This window comes from Megachile rotundata, chromosome 7, assembly GCF_050947335.1.
Source record: "Megachile rotundata isolate GNS110a chromosome 7, iyMegRotu1, whole genome shotgun sequence".
NCBI lineage: Eukaryota > Metazoa > Arthropoda > Insecta > Hymenoptera > Megachilidae > Megachile > Megachile rotundata.
This window is the reverse complement of record NC_134989.1, coordinates 14,369,205-14,392,919: the sequence shown is the minus strand read 5'-3', so window position 1 is coordinate 14,392,919 and position 23,715 is coordinate 14,369,205. Positions and strand designations below refer to the sequence as shown.

At 37.4% G+C, this 23,715-nt stretch overlaps 1 protein-coding gene and 1 long non-coding RNA gene across 9 annotated transcripts; one reads left to right on the top strand and one right to left on the bottom strand.

Moving 5' to 3' along the window:
* Positions 1-106: 106 nt before the first annotated feature.
* Positions 107-23,694, bottom strand: LOC100878434 (Major Facilitator Superfamily Transporter 17). 8 transcript variants are annotated; one of them, XM_076533974.1, is made up of 13 exons: positions 23,393-23,691; positions 22,858-22,924; positions 22,676-22,776; positions 11,844-11,915; positions 10,538-10,749; positions 7,638-7,874; positions 7,402-7,486; positions 5,750-5,973; positions 5,394-5,543; positions 5,188-5,320; positions 4,405-4,560; positions 4,242-4,327; positions 107-4,013 (listed from the first exon to the last, which is right to left on the bottom strand). In XM_076533974.1, the coding sequence occupies exons 3-13, from the start codon at positions 22,746-22,748 to the stop codon at positions 3,789-3,791; spliced, it is 1,653 nt and encodes a 550-aa protein (XP_076390089.1). In that variant the 5' UTR covers positions 22,749-22,776; positions 22,858-22,924; positions 23,393-23,691; the 3' UTR covers positions 107-3,788. The 8 variants fall into 8 exon arrangements, with proteins under 8 accessions (XP_076390089.1, XP_076390090.1, XP_012136636.1 ...); XM_076533975.1 differs by lacking the exons at positions 22,676-22,776; positions 22,858-22,924; positions 23,393-23,691 and adding exons at positions 11,286-11,344; positions 18,583-18,660; positions 18,720-19,398; XM_012281246.2 differs by lacking the exons at positions 22,676-22,776; positions 22,858-22,924 and adding an exon at positions 11,286-11,344 and having other exon boundaries at positions 23,393-23,689.
* On the top strand, positions 11,301-11,915 carry LOC143264880 (uncharacterized). Its single transcript, XR_013038855.1, has 3 exons — positions 11,301-11,533; positions 11,621-11,715; positions 11,787-11,915. It is a non-coding gene; the product is annotated as an uncharacterized LOC143264880 (long non-coding RNA).
* Positions 23,695-23,715: the final 21 nt, after the last annotated feature.

The following is a 23,715-nucleotide window of genomic DNA, read 5'->3' as shown; positions in this document are numbered from 1 at the left end:
ATTATCAGCGCGGAAATCGGCCGCGAAATTCATCGAAAATTTGTCGCTTCGAAGTTCTTTGTCCTCGTTTTCGAAATCCTGCACCGCTTTTTTTCCTTTTATACCTTTTTAATATCGGAGAGGTCATTTGCTCTTGAAAGTTCAGAGTTCGCGCTATTTTTGATCGGTCTTGACATAGAGGCTATTTTAGAAACCGCCTCCCCTGAGTTCTATTTCTTGCTCCATTTTATTTTCTCTCGCGTTTACATTTTTCTCGAGTATACTTTCGATTTACTTTGAAGTTTATTTTGGAAATCAACTGCAACCATACTTGTGTATTGAAATCTATGAATTGCTCTGCGTCGAATTATACGTTGAGATCGAGTCTTCGAATCGAATCGCATCGCTTAAAACGTTTCGTTCCTGACCTAGAGCCATCATGTTTTATTTTCGAGTTCTATTTCTTCGACGCGTTAATACTTTAAGTTACCTTTATCGTTCAAGCAACACGAATCGAGATATTTAGGTCGGTAGATATCTAATCTTCGTACTTGCGGCATCTGACATCAGTTAGAGCACTCAATGAAGTACTACATCGCAATAAACAAGCGTTAATTCCGCAGGTAATTTCGAGAAACCGTTCATGAAGCTCGTACCGTTGACGTCTTTTCACGGATCGATGATAACAGAATTGTCTTCCACTGATGTTTATCATACAGCTCTATTGTTTGATAATATTATCGTTCGATTAAGATTTGTACCGTGTGAAATTTCAACCGATCTCAATTCTAGATAATTATTTTAATTAGTCAACCGAACACGTGGGTAGTTAATGTATTCCCCTGAAGATACGCTTGGATCTTCGGTTTGGTTAAAATTTACACGTGAAAAATTCTCAAATTAGATACCTGTTTAACAAACAATTTGATTCCAAAAATTGTCATTACGAATATACGCAGGTATTTTAGCATCGTAACCAAGGAAGTAAGACTCGTAGAAAAAACAAACTTTCAACAACCAGACCACTACGTTTTGTGAATGTGGAAAAAGAGGAAGGTCATAAATCTACGCCGTTTCTCCAGAATTTCTCGATGAAACCATCGATATTTCCGGTTATTACATAAATCTTTTCGACTAACATCCACTTTGTACAGCAATTTTGTTCAGAAACTCAGTAGAAATAAATTGCACCTTCGTAAAAGCAACTTTGATTAAAGCAACACTCCTCGAATAAAATAGAGGTAGTTAAAATGCTCGGTAATAAGTTACCTAACTATTTCTAAAAATATTCTGGAACAGAGTATTAATTGAGCGCATATTTGTCTTAAAACGCTTATCGCTTCCGTTGTTTCCGAAAACACGCGTGTTTGCTTCGAATCGCACGGGGTTCCTCATATTTGGAGATTATATCTGCTGCAGTTATCTCGAGATCTATATGATGCAACCCATCATCGATATTAACACGACAAGTTTCATAGAAATGACGTGGACGAATCGCAGGGTAGAAACATTTGTTTACATCATTTCGTTCTTCTTTTACGAGAGGGATAAGAAACAACGCATTGTTCTAATGAAATTACACGCAATTTTTCTCAGTTTTTTTATCTGGTCATGTTCTTGCCATGGTGTACAATCTTGTTACAAAGTGACGTGGTTTTAAGTGAAAAACTTTTAAGAACGTCGCTATCAAGGTGTTCATCTACGACAGCAACATTTGATTCATCATTTAGAAATTCATTCTTAATGATTAGTGAAATTTTTTGAATGAAATGGCAGCCAAATTTGTGACATTATTTAAATTTTGTTGAACTCCAGTGGAAATTATTCGTTCATAAATAATTTTGTAAAAAGAAATAAGCAAAGATCGCAAATTTAAGTGGCAACATGTTGACTGCCACGTCCACTGAAAATTATATTAGGTATTTTTTAATGTGGCAGTCAACATCGAGTTTCAAACTGCACCAGTAACAAATGGTTGCACAAAATACAAGAGTATATTACAACTTCTAAAAAAAGTTAAAAAGAAAACGCCTTTCTGTGCACAATTCGTGTTGCTTGCAGGTATGCGATCTCTTTTATTTCATTTTGCGTTCTTACATTCGCTACTTAAGTATCGGCGTGTAACTTAAAGTACATGCTTACAACTAACAAAGAGAAACGGCTTGAATGGCTTACAATTTATCGCGTATAAACTGTGCCAGTATAAAAATAATTAAAATTACAATACTTTGTAACGATCATTTCTCTTAGCTTCGTGTTCCTTGAATGAATGGAATCATTGCACGTGGGTTAAAATCTCGAAAGGGACTGAATTCAACGTCCACGTCTGGATTTGGCATTCAAATATTTCGACATAATTTCAGCTTAGAGTAAAATCGTGTTCCAGTAGTTTATAGGTTCAATTATCGACGATACAACCGGTGAAACGAATTCTTTCATAGAACACCGTTTTTAAGTACGAGAAAAGTCTTCGTCGAGAAACGAACAGAAAATTATAGTTAATACAAGGCATCGATCAGTAGTAGTATATAATTCCTCTGTCTCTTTTTATAATTTTTGTACATCGTTTCTAACCTACAAAGTATTCAATATTTCTGTGTAAATATGGTCTCTAAGTACAGCTCGTATGAAATCTTTCTTTTTACAAACTCTTTTTTAACACGGCGTATCTAACAGGGCTTAAGGAGTTATCACCGGCAAACTTGTAAACGAGTGTCATGATTTCTTCAATACAAATTACGTACAACAAACACTTCTTAATAGAGAGAAAAAGAATCGTGACGTTACATGAATACTACAATTAAGTCGGTAGAGTAACTTATAGAAGCAAGAACGTAGAAGACAACAGTGTTCAAACATGAGCTAAGTGAAATTTTATTAAGATAAATAGTAGTAATTTATAGTTGCCAATTTTAGGAGATTTTATTAAGATACAAAAACGTCTTTCTCAGTTTGGAACTGTTGCCCTAGCGCTTCTACGAGGTTCATTCCTCTGTTACGCACTCGTCAACCATCAGGATCCGGATAAAAAAGAAGGAAGAAAAATTCGATCACAGAGAAAACACGCGAGCAGAGGATCGCATCTGATTGTGAAACGTTGAGCTATCTTTAACACGTTAACTGCTTTAATGATTGAACAGTACTGGGCAGATTAAATGCCCCGTACACGGGCATTGACTTTTACGATGCGTTATAGGATACAAGAGTGGTGAATCCATCGACACATTTTGGCGCGATTCAATTAAACGTGATTCAATTTGCTGCATTAAATTCGGCTCGATTTAATTCGACGTAACTCAATTTGTCTAATTCGATTCACGCTTTATCAAACGGTTATCGGTGCCCGCAAATGCACATTCACTAGTTAAACAGATAAAGTTCACAATCTTCTCCGAAAAAAAATGAAACCCATTCAATAATCTCAATAACCCAAGTGTCAATAACCTCAGCAGCAGTCAACGTGTCAATGAACGCGAATAAGTATTTGTGCCTCTCGCTTCTACGCGGATTTCTAGCAAATTAATCGAAGCGTTGCGCGTTAATCGAGACATTTTCATAAAAATATTCTATAAACGTTACAAATATACATTACCCTGACCGCTATCACTTCTTCCACGGACGAACTATGACTTCTATGCACATACATACAGAGATATTACGAAAAAAATAGACGTTTCTCGCGCGTGTGTGTATATATAATATATATATATTAGGTTGCTCGTCTCTTTTCGAGATTAAAGGAGAAGTATTTGTAATCGTCTATGACAAGAGTACACTGTATACTCTCATTTCTTCGAGTAACGAATGTGTTACGCTTCTGCGGACACGTTCGATCGCGACTTGACGATCTTCCCGTTCTTCTGAGGAGACTCGTTCAAGGGCTGGGAATCTTCTTGAACCGATTGCGGGTACTTTTGGTCGGGATAGTTCCAGGCTTGGATGTCTCCCGTCCCGCAAATCTGATACACCACGTACGTGGCGCATGCTACGCAGGCAGTTACTCCAAATACTTGCCTCCAAGCGTCTAGTGCTTGCTGTAAAATCAAATTTATTTATTTTTATCGGAAGCAAACAATTAAGTAGATAGTGGTTAATCATTTACATTAGATGTGGACTTAACCAGTAGAATTATAGTAAGTACTCAGTCACAGAAGAACAAACTAAAAACCTTAAACTCTAGGAATTAAGAAGTATACCGCGAACAGTGATTTACCAAACAAAATCGTAGATTCAACAAACAGTGACAAGCGAATTTTACTTACACTCTTCTGAGTGAGTAGACCAGCTACCACCGGAGATAGAAAACTGGCGGACATGTGAATTGTTTGTGCAAACGCTAATATCGGACCTGGAAGATCAAACAAATCGTGTGGTGAGTTTAGGAAGAATCACTCGACAAGATCAACATTGAACCAAACCACTTACCAGCAAAATTTGGCGCGATATCAACGATATTTGCCATCGCCCCTGCATACGCGGCTGTGATAAGGGTGACGGCTATGAACCATACCACCAACACGAGGACGATGTCGCATCCCAGATAGCCAATCAGTACTAACATTATTCCAGGAACTACTTGTGCTGCAAACAAGAACGTTAAACCGATTATACATCACCGAATAAGTAGTGTAGGAATTAAAATGACAAAGAATGGTTTTGCACCGTTTTGATTTGGTTTTGTGCAAAAGAAAACTCTTTTTATTATTTAACACAAACATTAACAAAACAAAACTTGACTTTAACACTATTTAGCAAAAACACAGAACTTTTGAAATAAAACGACTTTTACAACCTTTCAATAAACACCGAACTTTCACATTTTCGACTTTTCCGCCTATTTTTCTAATGCGTCTTTTTTACGACAAGGTTTCTAATAAACAACGCTCCTTTCTTTTTAATAAAACACACATCAAGCCCGCTCGCTTTATAACGTCTTGAACTGTCGATAACTTATAACAATTTACAATATTATTACCGACGATTAACATTTATTATCGATGATCAATTACCGACATTCGGTCAGTCGGTCATTCTCTCATTCCCACAGTAGTAATATCTAAAACTAAATCCTTTCATTTAACGCTCACTATAACTTTTTCTGTATTTTAAATCGCATCAGTGTCCAATAAAACAGATAAAAATATGACGAAGTATAAAGATTGTTCTCACAGAATAGAACTTTACAAGTTTTATTGAAGTTATACTTACAAAGAGCGGTGAACACCTTGCGGACGTTTGTCAGTGACAAAATCTGTCTCGTTACTAGGACATCGGCTACATAGCAGAATGCGACGGAGCTGAAGTAACTGCAGATAAATGGTAATCCAGACAAAACTCCGTTCTGAAAGGACGACAACACATAAATTCTTCAGAAGTAGATCCACTTGTCTCGAGTAGATTTTTCAGTTACGTACCGCCTGTATACTGAATCCTAGAACCGTCTTCATGTACATTGGTCCGGAAATGATGAAAATGTAGTGAACCCATATTCTTCCGAACGTGGTGATCCCTATTGACCACGCTGGCCATGATCTGAGAATGGAACCCCATGGAACTGGCATACTCTTCAGACATAAAATTATTTTTCGTTATTTGTTAGATATGGTAACTTTGTTGCTACGATGCTGGGTTCTGGGTCGTATCATGATCATGTTGGAATCGAGTTTGAATTGAAGCAAGTTTAAACCGCGTCGACTTTAAATTGGACTCGAATTCTAATTTGCAATCTATCGAATGTGGGTCGCGTAAAATTTGCATCATTATTGGATACCTCGTTGGTTCCATGAACTTGATTTCCAACGCTTCCTTGAATGTAACGCAGCTCCTGTTGGGATATTCTGGGATGCGAGGCTGGTGTGTCAAAGGCGAAGAAATACCAGAAAAGACACCAGAGCATACCGATGCTGCCGGTCGTATAGAAGACCGCTCTCCATCCAAAATGGGCGATGATGAATCCGCACAATGGATAGGTTATCCCGATGCCAAAGCTGAACCCTGAATATAGATAATCTAGACGTTAGGAGTGGCTCACCCCACGACCCGGAACGAAGCTGAAACATGATGCTTGCTCGAATGGGGCTTCGCCTTGGCTCGTGTACGATTCATGCGTGGCGACGATCGCTCTTCAGCGGTGGCGTATATTTCACCCTGTAAAGCGATTCAAGTACAGACTTAGTACGGGGGGATGAGGATGAACACGTGGCGAGGCTGCTACAGTCGAACAATCAAACTTTTCTCTCTAAAAAAAGTTACACCTAGAAATACCAAGGCAGAATTTGAATCGATTTTATTTTCATTATCAGAAGGTTCAGCTGATTTCAAATTCGACCTTGACAACCGGTGTTTTGCGGCGAACCTCCGTCCCTCTGCCAACGTAAAAACACCCGAAACAAGATACGGTCGCAATGCGTAGCATCAGCGAAATGGAGAGATTCCACGCGTGTTTAGCTTCGATCAGCAAAGAAACGGAGGGTATATTACACGCGCCAAGGATAAGCCCACGCTGAAGAAATGAAATGGATCGCGTATGAAACGTTACTCGGATCTTATCACGTTTAACAAGTTTAAGTAAGATTACGGTGAAAGACTGATGCAGATGACTCTCATTATGACTTTTGCACTTATTCTCGCTGACTGTGGTGACTGAATGTTAAATCACACGCTGTATTGTGGATACAGGGTGAGACACTTGAAAACGTTTGAACAACTTGGCTGATAGAAAAAATGCAGCAGGGCCTCAAAGTAAATTTAAGTGGTAACTCAAAGTAAATTTTCATTGCACCAGCTCCACGAAATAATTTATAATGCAAATGTTGACCTGATGCACTCCTAGCTGTACCAAGTAATTGAGATTGTCAACTGTGCCTCACCCTGTATGTTGTATCGAGTATACCGTGAAATAAACGTGGTTGCCTATCGTAACAATACAGTGAGTCATTGTAGACAATTGAATTATATAAATTTGAAAATGATCCGAATAATGTGGCCATGTTCACAGATAAATCGCGTAACGTGACAAATAGAAGCGAGCTCTTTCGCAGTAGAGGTTTGAACGTAGACCTCAAAACAGCCGATGTCTACTATAGAAAAGTGTGTTCTGACGTCGATCTCGGCTCGATTCAACCAGCTGGAAGTATACTCGGCCTTTCTCATGCTGTTGAGCGGTTGCTTGTTGAGTATACCCCTCGGTCCGGCGAATGCTAGCACGTGGATATCTTCGAACAATCAAAATTGAATGAATAAAAAAAAAGACGAGCTTTCCAAGCCCGGGAATTTAGACTGAAAGCAAAGAGCAAAGCTTTCCTCGTGTTCTGAAAGAATAAGTTTAGTAGTCGTCCTTCGTTGAAAAACCACGCGACACGAGATTTGACTGTTGCGTAAAGGAAGAAAAGAAGAAAATGTCCAGGGTCAACGTCGACTCACCTTGAAAGGAAGACATGAAACGCGAACGTTCCACGGGTGGTATCCAGTGCCCGACGATGGCGTACATTGCCGGCCACGTGAGTCCCTGAACACATAGCGTTTTATTTACATCAGTTTACTCGTATATTTTCAGTTATATAATTACAATTTCCAATTCAATTTGCCACCTCCCGTTTCTGAACCGGTTTCGCGCTGTCAATTTTAAAATTTGACTTTAATTCGCTGATTAAACTTACACTGGCGATGCCCTGAATACTGCGGAGGGCAATCATGACCCCGTAATGGATTCCCGCTGCTGAAGGCATCAGCAAGCTGCAGACTGCCGTGATTAACTGCGAACCACCGAATACCGTCTTCGTGCCGAAATATTGCGTCAGTACACCACCCACCACTTGCGATAATATATAACACCAGTAGAACGAACCGCTAATGGCGGACTGTATGGTGGGACTCCAGTCGAACTCTCCTTGGTCCTGCATAAAAACCAAACATCTGCCATTTTCTATTCTTTAGGCTTTCAAGATGGTCCTTCCCTAACTTTTCATAATTCAAAACTATTATCAGTTACGACAAATGAAGGACTTATGAAGACTCCTAAAATTCCGAGTTAACAAAATTTTTCTTAACAGAAAAATTGCACCTTTGAACGACTACAAATAAAAATTCATCATTCGAAAATAGTTTGCAGCTACACTTCCTGTTACAGATAAAATCTGTTCAAAGTTCCTGCGTAGTAAAAAATACTATCAAGAGTATAAAAACATTAAGAGAGGATTGTGACGTTAGTTCTCACGTTCTCTTACGAAACGTGCAAAATACAGGAATTATCCTGTCCGAAACGTGATCGTAATTTTTGTAGAAGAATTGAAACGCGTTGACGTTCCTGTATGGAAGGATCGATAATTGTACTTAAACAAACTAGTTGTATAACGCCGTGCATGCATTAACGTCGCGGCGTTCGATAATCGTAACGTGATCGTTGTCTTAATCGATCTGTCAATTCAAGCGGAAGGTAACTAGCCAACGCAAAAGCCGGTAATTATTAAATTCCTCTTCCAATATGCTTGGTTTGCATCCGAGAGCGATTACGTGCACGAGATTCTTGCCTGTCGATTACGAACGGACGTAATCGATGCGACCTGTGTAACGCAATCGCGATCGATTTCTCGGAAAAATACGGATGATTTCGAAAATGACTAGATTTTTTTCTACCTTCAGAATCTGCGGTTTTATTTTCCTGCGACAAAGGTATTTTGCTAATTAACTGTAGAGGTGACTCACTCATTAACACAATTTGAAATAAGTATCTTTTAAACAGATCCATTATAGTGTTACGTATGAAATGCACAAACATAGTGAAACAGATAATAGTGACAATTATTGAGTAGATAAATAAGTTCAAAAGAATTCATTCAATTTTTAAGAAAGCTTAAAGTGGCAAATATACATTCGAAGGATTAGTCTGTTAATAGATTGGAGTACCTCTTAACGAAGAGCAAAGAGTAGAAATAATATCATGATAATTGGATTCTCACTCGTTTTAATACTATATTTTGTAATCATGGGTTGTAACATTACATTAATAATGTTCTAATAGCACTTCTCGTTATATCATCACGTATAATGTCTACACGTTGTAATAGCTATGTATCATAGTTACTAAATGTTGTATCATCATATGTAGATACACATCTACCTGTTCTATTATCAGCCATTGTAACGTCTACACGTATTGCTACACGTGGTAGTACCTGCGCATGGTATCGTTATTTGTAATACCCACGTGTTGTATTTCTACACGTTACAGTATCTACGCGGTGCATCAACATGCATAGTAATATCTACGCGCTGTAATAGTTATGGACTGTAGTTGCTAAGCGTTGTATTACCATGCGTTGTAATGTCTATGCGGCGTATTGCTATATATGGCGGTACCTATGCGTTGTAAAGCCACATGTGGCAACACCTATGCGTCGTATCGCCACACGTGGCAACACCTATGCGTCGTACCGCCACACATGGCAACATCTATGCGTTGTATCGCCACACATGACAATACCAACGCGTTGTATCGCCACACATTACAATACCAACGCGTTGTGTCGCCACACATTGCAATACCAACGCGTTGTGTCGCCACACATTGCAATACCAACGCGTTGTATCGCTACATATTGCAATATCTACGCGTTGTATCACCACATATGGTAATACCTACGCGTCGAATTGCTACATATGACTATACCTACGCGTTGTATCACTACACATGGCAATACCTACGCGTTGTATCACTACACATGGCAATACCTACGCGTTGTATCACTACACATGGCAACATCTATGCGTTGTATTGCCACACATGGCAACATCTACGCGTTGTATCACTACACATTGCAATACCAACGCGTTATATCGCTACATATTGCAATATCTACGCGTTGTATCACCACATATGGTAATACCTACGCGTCGAATTGCTACATATGACTATACCTACGCGTTGTATCACTACACATGGCAATACCTACGCGTTGTATCACTACACATGGCAACACCTACGCGTCGTATCGCCACACATGGCAACATCTATGCGTTGTATCGCCACACATGACAATACCAACGCGTTGTATCGCTACATATTGCAATATCTACGCGTTGTATCACCACATATGGTAATACCTACGCGTCGAATTACTACATATGACTATACTCACGCGTTGTATCACTACACATGCCAATACCTACGCGTTGTATTGCTACATATTGCAATATCTACGCGTCGTATCACCACACATGCCAACACCTATGCCTTGCATTGCACCTTAACCACATTAACCCAATCATCATCTCAATATACCACGTCCAAAAACCTGACCACTCCTCTCAAAAGAACCACTCCCCTCAAGTCTACCACATCACCCCAATTCACTTCCACCCCTCAATATTGATACCAACAGATAATTTCTCAAGCTATAAATATTACTCCTATAATTAGGACCCTCATAAATCGATACATGAACATCGAGTAGCATCCCATAAACACGTAATAAGTTTCCGAGAACGATGGAGGAAGTCTGCACCTCGAGTTTCGACAATTTTATCTGGACACTATTCTTTGCATTCGTAACAGGTTTACCTCAAGTCTGATCGGCGTGCTGTTGTTGACGAGCGATACATTCGGCGTTACGTAACAATGATGAGACGTCATCGGGACGTTGGTGTCCGATGTCGACGACGGTGGTTTCACCATCGCCACCATGGCGATGTTGATGTCGTTCCTCATCATGAAGGACACCGTGAACCCCGAGAATGATAGCATGTACAGCACCACCCTGGCTGGCACCATGTCTGCAAACGAGAGCACGCTGATCGGTTTGACATCTTTCTACGATTTCTTACAAAATGGCTACCTTTTACGGTTTTTCAGATCTTTCAGTAAGACGAGTGCAAAAGTACTGTCACTTTATTCCATTTTTATTTAATTCTATTTATATTTACATACATGTTAGGGCCATCGAAAAGTATTCAAAACTTCTTCAATGACTTCAAAGTTTTCCAATGAAAAATTGATGGAACTTTTTTTAAGAAGACAAATCGAAGGAATTTTTTTAAGAAAGCAAATCGAAGGAATTTTTTTTAAGAAGGCAATCGAACAATTGCCTTCACGCTGGCAAAAAGCGTTACACAATGATGGAAATTATTTTGTTGATCAGCATTTAATATTTCTTTAGTAAATAAATGTTTTTTGGCAAACAAAATTTTTATTACTTATCGGACCAACTAATATATGATTTATATTTACAGAACTCGTGCACTCGCCTGTAAAAGTAGACTCTACAGTGTACTCCTAAGTTGTATTATTGTATCTTGTACAATTTGATTACCTCGGAGTTTCCGCAGGCTGCAGGGTGATCGTGTCTTATATATGGTATGTTCTTCGTATCTGCGTAAGAGATACAATTGATATTTTTATATAAACCAAAGAATCAGTTATGAAGTGCAAAGAAAAGCGCGATGATTAATGAAACCACTCGAGACGTGTTTATCGTTCAAACAAATCGGCTTATCTGCCAAATTAAATTGAAATTGTCGCCTTCGTTGTCTGAGGGTTAACCCCTTACCGTACGATTAGGTAAGTCAGTTGCAAGACTATGCACACTTTACATTTAACTTAGAAAATTATAGAAATGAAAATTACATTTATCGATTTTCTTATAAGTGAGAAGGTAGAGTTTTTTTTATAAGCAAATTATAAAGCAAGGGGTTAATACAATCTCATAAATGCTTCATGAAATCGAGTGTAAAGCATGCAAGGTAAGCATTAGATTCAGTTTCTCTTTCAGTAGCATTTGCTGTAATGTTCATATACCATTAATGATTTACAGTTATGGTTGCAGTGATCTCATAAATATTTAAAAACAACAAAGAATGGATTCTCTTACCTCTGTGAATTCTGCATCTTTTTTCCGATTGGCTGTTCCGGCGAAAAGGAAGAAGGAAGATCACCTGAGATTCTGAAACAACCATAATTCAACAATAGTAAAACATAAATTTTTAGCAAGATTTTAATTTAAAAAACTGGCCACTTATGAACCGTATGAAAAATTTTGGAAAGCGTGTGCCAGATCCCGCGATATCGAGTGACCAAACGTAACATAAAAACCGTACGTTCATAAATCATCGAGATAACAGAAACGAATGCAAATCATTACGCGACAATTTATTACCTTCATTCTATGAATGCACATCGTTTTATTAACCGAGTGTATCTCACTCGAGTGACTCGCAAAGCTACAATCTCTAATTGAAAAAAATCTACCACGATATACTTTGTGTTCGAAAATTGATCGCAATGTCGGTGGCGCAATTTCACGCAACACTCGACGGATTTTTATGTAACTTCCTCGAGACCTTTGTTTCGTTCCCGCTAACCAATTAAAACCACACGTACGTTGCTAGTTGTCCGTCATGCACGATATAACGCGCGATCACAGTTAGTGACCCTAATTAACTTCTCGCATCTTCATCGTTTGTCGAGAGCGATGAATGCTTCGTGTCATCGTATTGCTTTAATATCATTGTATTCGGAGTGTCAGAAGACTTGTGACATAAAAATATAAAGTATTATCTAGCTTTGGTAGCTTCGTATACTTTTATATTAATGGACTATTATATTTATATTTGTAATCACATTTGTAGGTTCATAGACATCAAGATTTTTGGATCTCGCTAGCTCCTAGATTTCTGTGTTCCTATATTAGAGATATCTAACTCTTCACGTCCTATGAACAAGAATCCTTGTATTACTAAATTTCAATATTCATAGGTTTCTACATTTTTAGGTCTATAAACTCCTGGAGTTAGTTCTTAGATCTCTAGGTCCTTAGATTTCTATATCTGTAGACACCTACGTCCTCAGATATCTAGACCCCTAGACTCCTACGTATGTGGATCCCTATATCTGTAGATACCTACGTTCTTAGATCTGTAGACTCCTAGATACCTACGTATGTGGATCCCTATATCTCTAGACACCTACGTTCTCAGATTTCTAGACCCGTAGACTCCTATGTCCACAGACTCCATGTCTATGTTACCGTGACAGACCGAAATTGGAGAATGTCGACATATACCAAATACGCCGGTGAAAGACCGAATATTTTATTACATTCTTGTACATTCGGACCTTCACCGGTGTATGTCGACAATCACAGATATGCTCTGGTGGAGGTCCAAAAGAGAGGAGCCGACAAAGAAGCGACTGGCTCTCTCCCGCCAAATCCTGTGTTCTGCTGGGAGTCAGTCAGCTTTGTCAATCTTATGCAAGCTTTGATGATGCGAGCAACGTTTTCTTAATTTTTTTTTCCAATACCGTAATTTATACTGAATGGATACTGCAGTAAATCGTGATCTTTTTCTTGAAAAGTTAAATGCATTAATTGCGGGTAAACGAGAAGACAATCGTTTTTATTTTTCTCAAGAAAAGTACTCTAAAATACTTTCTGAAGTGGTTTCTGCTAAAACTAAGTGCAACACACCTTTGGATTACAGACGATTAAAACGTTTTGACGTTTTAAAAATGAATGATGAAAGGAAATTAATTGTACCATTAAAATCAGGGGAAACGAATATACAGTATTATGTTACCAATGAAAAATTGTTCAGTATACTATATGAAACTCACGCCAGAATAGGCCACGGAGGAAGAACACGTATGCTTAGAATGTACTATGTGTTTTAAATTCTTGGTCTCTCCTCTCAGAAAGAGAGGCGAAAAAGTTACGTCACCCTTGTGACGTTTTATAGCGACTGAATTACGGAGAAGAAAATATAAATCTCCGACATGTTCAACATTCACCATTAGTGCATGGTGAATGTCGACATTTACCGGTGTAAGTCAGAAATAAGGGTATTTAGCAAATATTTCGGACATACACCAAGCGACTATGTGAATGTCGACATTCACCAGATTTCGGTCTTTCACGATAACATCCCTACATTCTGAAATTCCTATATTCTTAAACATCTTCTTATTTCAATCTCTACATCTCTACACTGCTACAATGTCCTCAGATCCTTAACCCTTTGTCTTACAATATCGTATTCCGCACGTAATTCTTGAAATGCGACGAATCTGGCTCACATTTTCACCACGATTCAATTTCGCGTTTAATTTCAATTTCTACCCCTCCACCAATGATCACCATATAGGAAATGTCCCTAACATTTGAACATTCTTTGTCTGTCTTAATGTTGCAGCAATAATTAAGTCGCCCTGTCTGACGCACTCGCTGAGAAATCACAAGTTAAGGGGTTAAACTATGACACCCTTATGTCATATCCTTATGCAATTCTCACACCTCCTCATTTACACCTATTCTAATATCAAGCGACTTAATTCCCAACGTAACATAACGACTATCGATTTCATCGATTTCACAGCAGCTAAAAAAGGAAACCGAGTCGCACGCAATTGAAGAGACATATATCGATAAACGTTTCCTTGCCATTTTTCTGCCATGACCCTGTATTTCCTTTCACGAAACGCGCTCGAGTTTCGCACGCGTTCTCTCATTAGATCGATCGAAGAAACGCTCAGAGTTGAATAGGGCGCGATGAAATTCCAACACGCAGCTCATATACGATGGTATCCGACCGACGTCGTTTGAAAATTCATCAATTCGAAAGGTCGCCGGTTCGCGGCAAAAAGACAAAGAAATTATTCTATGAACGAGACCTCGCGTTCCTCCAAGGAAATGACCATCCAGGAATTGTGTCGCGTTTCGTCAAATTGCTGGACAATTGTATAACGTGATCGGACAACATATTGTATATCAAGAATTTTAATTGACGTTCATTACGCCTGGTGCGGTTAATTGAAAAATGAGTCGTTATTAACCAGGAAGTATTTTCGCGATAACGATACTCGATTTCATTAATTTGTAATTCGATCCTTGAGAACCGTGTAAATAGTAACCGTGCAATGGTCTTATCTATAGAAATCTTTTTTCATTTTTATACGAAGCTTCGATAATTCGACATTTACCACTTACAAATTAGTACATTTGTTAGACCTGTGTACTTTGATATCAGATATTGTTACATTATACGTGATTTTATTCTGTAGATAAAACACTTGAAATTTTGTAGCGAAGGTAAAAGAATCGTATGGCGATTCTGACCGATGAGAATGTTAAACTTCAACCGGTTTAGAACAAGATTTACATTTATCTTGCATTAACATAGATAGCGTCAAGCTCAATTCTTGCACAAAACATTTCCAAATTTATTTTATACTGACTTTACACATGCGCACTTGTAAATGTAGAGACTCGTTCTCTTTTTAACGCCACTTGCGAGTTGACGATAAAACTAATTATCATACAGGATGCGTTGCATTTTTACAGACTGAGATCGATTTCAGCAAGTGATTCATCCCGATGTCTGCAAACACTGTTGTGACAATCGCACGGACAGAGGGCGGCACTTTCAAACTTTCATTACAAATTTTTTGTAATCTGTACTTCCATAAGTTGTGACATTTTATAATTTTAAAATTGCAATGGTAATTGGGATACTTTGGTCATTTTTAATGATGACTTCAAAGATTGTGAACCTTCTATTATTCTTTTGTTATCCTGCACTTTGCAAAGCTTCGACAATTCATAATTTCAAAATTGCAATGTTAATTGGGATACTTTGGTCATTTTTAATGATGGCTTCAAAGATTGTAAACCTTCTTCTATCCTGTATTTCCCAAAGTTTTGACGTTTCATAATTCCAAAATTGCAATGTTAATTAGTATACTTTGGTAATCTTTAATTAATGGCTTCAAAGATTGTGAACCATCTATTATCCTTCTATCCTGTACTTCCCAAAGTTTCGACATTTTATAATTCCAAAATTGCAATGTTAATTGGGATACTTTGGTAATCTTTAATTAATGGCTTCAAAGATTGTGAACCATCTATTATTCTTCTATCCTGTACTTCCCAAAGTTTCGACATTTCATAATTCCAAAATTGCAATGTTAATTAGGATACTTTGGTAATCTTTAATAATGACTTCAAGGATTGTGAACCTTCAACTATTACACTGTATGTATAACATACTTGTATTACAACAGATTGAAGAATAAAATAAATAAAAATGGAGGACAGAAAGAAATTATTAGTTCAGTTAATTATTCTATTTTTAAAACAGTGTATCTGCTATATTTAAGCGCAGTGACGTAATATTTGCAGCTAAAACTTGCTATATTTTCTTTCAATTATATCTCCAACGACGTCCGAAATACAAATATCGTGAAATATGACCACAACAGAATATTTGCCTTCCAAGAGTCGGGTATCGCACTCTACACAGTATACATTATTTTTCCTTTCTTACCGAACTCATTAATTACGATAATACATGACGTACGTATCGAAATGACACGATGCAAATTTACGACCGGAAGTACGCAAGTTAGCGCATATGACTTATCCTGTACGGAACAGTGGCTAACGGCACGTGCTCTAATGACACATTTCTGTTATCTAGCTCGCTGTTTTCCTTTGATTTGAATTTATATTACATAATCGAATGCGGTTTGTAATTCCCCGTAACGTGTCATAATTTACACTTTGTGGAGGCGTGGCGCCTCCTGCATTTGTGTGCTTCAATAAAAATATGTGCTTGTATATTTATTTCAAAAATATTTCATTGTTGTTGTTTGATAAGTATTAAGAAGTAATTATTCATGTAGTTGTTTGAAAAATATATAATTAGTCTATGAAAATACTGTTTGAAAAATACACATATGTTTGAAGGTTTAAAAATGCACATATGAAAATACTGTTTGAAAAATACACATATGTATGAAGGTTTAAAAATGTACATATGAAAATACTTTTTGAAAAATACACATATGTATGAAGGTTTAGAAATGTACATATGAAAATACTTTTTGAAAAATACACATATGTATGAAGGTTTGGAAATGCACATATGAAAATACTTTCTGAAAAATACACATATGTTTGAAGGTTTAGAAATGCACATATGAAAATACTTGTTGAAAAATACACATATGTTTGAAGGTTTAGAAATGCACATATGAAAATACTTTTTGAAAAATACACATATGTTTGAAGGTTTAGAAATGTACATATGAAAATACTGTTTGAAAAATGCACATATGTATGAAGGTTTAGAAATGTACATATGAAAATACTGTTTGAAAAATACACATATGTTTGCAGGGTTATAAATACACATATGAAAATACTGATTGAAAAATACACATGTTTGGAGAGTTATAAATACACATATAAAAATACTGTTTGAAAAATACACACATGTTTGAAGGTCTAGAAACACACATATGGAAAATACACATATGTATGAAGGGTTATAAATACACATATGAAAATACTATTTGAAAAATACACATATGTATGAAGGGTTATAAATACACGTATGAAAACACTGTTTGAAAGGTACACATATGTTTGAAGGTTCAAAAATATACATATGAAAATACACACATGATTATTCACATGGTTGTCTCAAAAATACATAACCATTCATACAGTTGTTTGAAAAAAATATAATTATTGATGTAGCTCTTTAAAAAATATTTAATTCTTCCTATAAAAAAATACACATATGCTTGAAAGTTGAAAAATACACATATGAAAATATTGTTTGAAAAGTACACATATGATTACTCATATGGTTATCTGGAAAATATATAGCTATACAAATAGTTATTAGAAAAAAATATGAATAGTCATACGAAAATATATAAATATTTATATAGTCATTTAAAAAGGTATAATTAATAGTCGTTCGAAAGTAATTATTTATATAATCATACAGTTACTCACCTCCATTCTTTTATCAAGTATATTTAAAAAGCGAATTAAGGAAAAATGCTTGAACAAAAAGGTCTACTACATTAAAATATTGCCTTTTTATTTAAAATTCCAATTTTAATTTTACGTCCTCTAATTTCCACGTAAACGATTTATTCTGCGATAGATGAAATATTATCTTACCGAACGATAATATTATCGTTGATGAATTCGATATATAATTATTTCGATAAGTGAATCAAAAATAATATGCTGAAGCTCTCGAACAAGTATGAGTGTGTAATAATTAAAAAATGAAAAGATTGCGACCGATTCGGAGTATCAGATTAAAAACGCGTTACGTCGAATAACTCGAACATCGTTAAACGTAAAATTAATTACCGTATATTCAGCTTGAAAAATATTTTTCCACAACTGTTTTTCGACCATTGTAAACCGACGAAAGAAAAATTTCGTCAATCTGTGAAAACTTTCAGAAAATAAAGGAATAATTTCCATAAACGAAATATTGGTTATCGAAGTTTTCAGACGCAATAATCTTTCGTCGGTGTTACAACAGTGACTCGACCAGAATTGAATAACATACATTGTCATCCTTGTAATCAATCGTAACTGACGGTTAAATTTGTCCGCATGGTTTCTCTTCGAACAAACCGGAATTATACTACATACAAAATGTGCATACAGTAAACAATGACGTAGAAAAATATGAAAAATGGTCGATTAACGATGTATCTTTCCAACGAACGAAATTGAAGTCACGAGAAGTTTAATCGCGTTATTATCGCTATAGCCACTAATTAAAAAAATACAGATTACTTACAGCGAGGAACCACGTGGTGAGTTATCGATTCGAATCTCTCGGCGAGCGATTTCCAAGCACGGTGTTTACATCACACGACTAATTAAAAAAATCCTTAATGACGAGCTAATAATTCGGATACAATCAAATTTACACACCTTTGCTCGAAAATATTTTGCGTAAGAATAAACGTAACACCGTAAGAACAAACGAAATCAGACACTTTTAATTTTACTAGCTAAAGTCCTCGGTATACCCGTTGCAATTTTCTGTAGTCCAATCGATATTTTACGATCTATAACAGAAACTATGTAGAAGTTTAACGAGTGTCTCCAAGAAACGATCGATCACTGTCCGACGATCGATGTGGAATTATGGAAACGAGAAGCAGACCGGAAACGTCATAACGGACGAGGAGAACGGCCGACACTGACAGGCAACCGGACCACGAGGCATCGACTATCTCGCAAACCCCACCACCGACACTTTTGCTTTTCAATCATTCGTTTGCCGACTAAGAAACGATCTACGAGAATTGCGAGTACACGAGGAAACGTGACTATGGCGGGCACGCGACGACACCTTCCGGTACCACGTGCACTTCCGATAGAGATACGCCGGAGGAACTATCGAGGCTTTTGATCAAATATGTAAGTTTCATTTCTGAGAGCGCAAATTTTTGAATTTTTTCGGGAATTTTGTAATTTACAAGTTTGCAGATTTATGAATTTTATGGGTTTCGGTAGTTTGGGGTGAGTATGGTGTTGTAGAGTTATGTAGCTAATCACTATGTTTCTGAAGACTCAGAATATTTGAGTCTCTGTGTTACGAATTTCTGTACTCTTAAGTTTCTATATTTCCAAGGTTCCATATCTCCAAATTCTCACGTCCCCAAATCCCTACGTCTCCAAATCCCTACGTCCCCAAATTCCCACGTCCTCAAATTCCTATGTCCCGAAATTCTTACATCCCCGAATTCCCACGTCCCCAAATCCCTACGTCCCCAAATTCCCACGTCCCCAAATCCCTACGTCCCCGAATTCCTACATCTCCGAATCCCTATATCCCCGAATCCCTACGTCCCCAAATTCCCACGTCCCCAAATCCCTACGTCCCCGAATTCCTACATCTCCGAATCCCTATATCCCCGAATCCCTACGTCCCCAAATTCCTGCGTCCCCAAATTCCTGCGTCCCCAAATTCCTACTTCCCATAATTCCTATACCCCCAAATCCCTAAACCCCAGAACCCTAAACCCCGGATCCCTAAACCCCGGATCCCTAAACCACAGATCCCTAAACCCCAGATCCCTAAACCCCAGATCCCTAAACCCCAGATCCCTAAACCTCAGATCCCAAATCCCCAAATCCGCAATTTCCAATCCTCAAATTTTCCCAAAAATCCCCCTCCGATTCAACGCACATTCACTGTTTACGAATCATGTTTTCCTTCGAAATTTTTGCAGCATTGCAGTTTCTTGTGATTCCAACTGCACCGTCGGGTTTAAAACACTTGTATTTGTTATACGATTCATGATAAGATTTACATACGTGTTCCTGATTCACGAATGTTGACTTAAAACAATAATGTTTTCTCGATGGCATGCAGACAACTCATGCAGGAACGGAATGTTTTATACGGTGTTTGCTCGACATCGAGTATCCTGAATAGCGATTACGTTGCAGTACCTTTCTCGCGACCATAACTGCCTATCACCGATATATTATACGGAACGGACTAACATAAGATAAATTACTTATTCTCCGAAATTATGAAAGAGTGTATTAAATTACGTCAGCAGAAATTTTGATGACTTGGGTATTTTTTGTTTAAGTTACATAGTATAGTGTCTTGATTATCGCTTACTGAATTGCAAGGTCATCGAGTATGGTCTTATCGAGTCAATTTTCAACGATCGATAGGGGTGTCTTTTAATGACTTTATTTCCCGCGCTCGGTTACCGAGTACAACAGGTGTCTTGCTCGTTTAACGTTTCGGACAATGTTCTTTAACCAATTAGTTTTGCTTTGGCGGATTCCTTCGCGACGTGTTTATTGGCCAAAAGGAGCTGACTAGTTCCTTGCAGTTTGTTGGAATGCAGTCTCGTTATATTACAGTCTCGCTACGATACAGTCTCGTTATATTATACTCTCGTTACAATACAGTCTCGTTACAATATAGTCTGGTTACAATATAGTCTCGTTATAATATAGTGTCGTTACAATATAGTCTCGTTACAATATAGTCTCATTACAATATAGTCTTGTTACAATATAGTGTCGTTACAATATAGTCTCGCTACGATACAGTCTCGTTATATTATAGTCTCGTTACAATATAGTCTTGTTACAATATAGTCTCGTTATATTACAGTTTTGCTACGATACAGTCTCGTTATATTATAGTCTCGTTACAATATAGTGTCGTTACAATATAGTCTCGTTACAATATAGTCTCGTTACATTACAGTCTTGTTACAGCACAGTCTCGTTACATTTCAGTCGCATTACATTACAGTCTCCTTACACTACAGTCTCATTACATTACAGTCTCGTTACAATACAGTCGCATTACATTACAGTCTCGTTACAATACAGTCTCGTTACATTACAGTCTTGTTACATTACAGTCTTGTTACAGCACAGTCTCGTTACATTACAGTCGCATTACATTACAGTCTCCTTACAATACAGTCTCATTACATTACAGTCTCCTTAAAATACAGTCTTATTACATTACAGTCTCGTTACATTACAGTCTTGTTACATTACAATCTTGTTACAATACACTCTCGTTACAATACATACACATAATTATTATTCCACAGAGAAATAAAAAACATATATTAAAACTTAATTTTGCAGTATAAAATACATGTCAGAATGTTTGTAAAACTAAAAAAACCTGATATAACACAATAAACTCTTCCACCCGAAATTCAGTATTTATGCAGCATGAAGTGTAATAAAATCGAGTATGAAAGGGTTCACGCTTATCGCATATTTCATAACATTGATTATCGTTCTTATAAAGAAAATAACACTCGACCGATAATACAGAACGTTCCAATAAGAAAAAGAATGTTCCATGTAAAAAAACAACGATATAAAATAATCAACGAATTTCGCCGTCGAATGCATTAAGCTTAATTATTTCGTATTTGACCCTATTAAGCTGGGAAGTCGAACGATTCGCTCGATGGAATTCTTGCGGCGATCAACACGAGACTGGACATGTGACCAACCCTCGTGACACTATGGACCGCCTTCCGTTCTTTTATTTTCCGTTCCTAGAAAATGTATGGGTTCAACGACCGTTCACATTGTTTAACCCCGGTAGTTCATCTGAATGAAATTTTGTCGATACGATGGAAACGGTGCTAATTATAACAAGCCTCGGGAACTACGTTTGGAAGATGTGGAAGTCGATGTGATAATTATTTCACAAAACGTATGTTCTAAATACTGATAAAATATCAACATTAAAATATTAAAATTTCATACAATTATCGCGAAGTTATTACGTAGTTTATGTACATACATATGTAGGAAGATATATAATAAAAATTGCATTTATATGTAGAGATATAAAAATATAAAAATGTAGAGATTTAAGGATAACTCACTGGAGGATGAGTTTTAAAACAAAACTATTAAAACAATGAACGTATTCCTCATTTTACATGTATGGTTGCAAAATAATTACAGCAGCCACACATACAAGTCACATGAATATGTAAGGAAAATGACCTAACAGTTCATATACTTCCTCTTATGGTATCCTATACAGTAGAATACATGGATGTAGAGGTACAAGAATATAGAAATGTAGACATCTAGAATTCTACAGACCTATATACAGAGGATATATGGATCTACATGTACATGTAGTGGCAATTAGATATAGTACAGAGATCGAACATATGTATGTATACTATGTACGTATGCTACACATTATGTAATACATTTAGCATGTTTAAAATACTTTGTATTATTAATAACTTTAAAATGCCTTGTACATCAACATCCTTCAAACGATTTTGAAACATAGAAAAATCGGCCCCTTTCCGCATTACACCCGCCATGCTTCCCCGTAAAACGATCGTTCTCTGTACCTAGCTTCAGATGACAGTGATAAGATGAAATGATAAGGGAATATTTCTTCTTTGTAATAATTATGGCGATCATGGTCCCTGTGTCTACAGTATCGATTGTGCTGTAAGGAAAAGAAACTGATATTTATCAACTAGCTCGTAATGTCTATTATTAGAACCATTGTAAAATATACAAAAGATACCTAAAGAATCATACGCCCTAAACTTCTCGAACACCGCTTATGTCTGCCATGGACCATTTAATACAAACTGCAAAAGATGAAACAAAATATAATTGCACGAATAGAAAGAATCGATTAAAAAATAAAATGAAATAATTGCAACTATGAGTAAGTTTATGTGACCACTTCGTCTTTGTTTAGCGGAACATTCAGTGGTACGTTTTCCCCGTACCGCTAAGTGAGAGAGTCACGAAAGCTGTCGCGGTGAAACGCGTTAACACGTACCGGCAATGGAGATAAGCGCACCGTGCAATATCACCGACCGCATTAGATGTTACATCATGCAAACGTGACACAGACTCTTTAAAACACACTTTTCTTCTCGATTTCACCGTACAAAGTATCAATCGAAAGCGGTTACTACGCGTGCCTTAACCTTAACATTTGAGGTTAGGTCCGAGAGTGTCTCATCATTTCGCACACACGTGGCAATGACAACAATCATTATTAAAAAAAGAAAGAGCATAGTACACGTTCGATTTTTCCTTCAACTCACCTTCGATTCGTCTTTGCTTCCCACGAAGATCTCTTGAAGTTCGACGGCTCTCCTTCCGGCTCTCATTTTGCCAACCACCCGTTTCACCACGCTTCATGCGCCCGTTTTCATCGCTGCCCTCTTTATCGACTCCTGCACACGATGGATTCACTGTCACTGCAACACCTCGCGAAATAACGTTTGCGACGGATTTGGAAATCGCGAGAATCACGCGGCGTTGAGGAGGTTCCCTTGCACTGCTCCGAAACGCGCAGCGGTCACGTGACGCACCAACACACTCGACCATCGATCGATTTTCTAGCCGCTGCGACGTCACGCGGCGT

Bases quoted from the DNA above. Each gene is read 5' to 3' on its own strand.
- LOC100878434 (XM_012281227.2), bottom strand. From the start codon at position 23,678: ATGGTCGAGTGTGTTGGTGCGTCACGTGACCGCTGCGCGTTTCGGAGC. The intron at 7,875-10,537 runs GTAAACCTGTTA...GTTTTTATGCAG, and splicing joins GCACGCCGATCAGACTTGAG to GACCAAGGAGAGTTCGACTG. The intron at 5,544-5,749 runs GTATCCAATAAT...TTATGTCTGAAG, and splicing joins AAGTTCATGGAACCAACGAG to AGTATGCCAGTTCCATGGGG.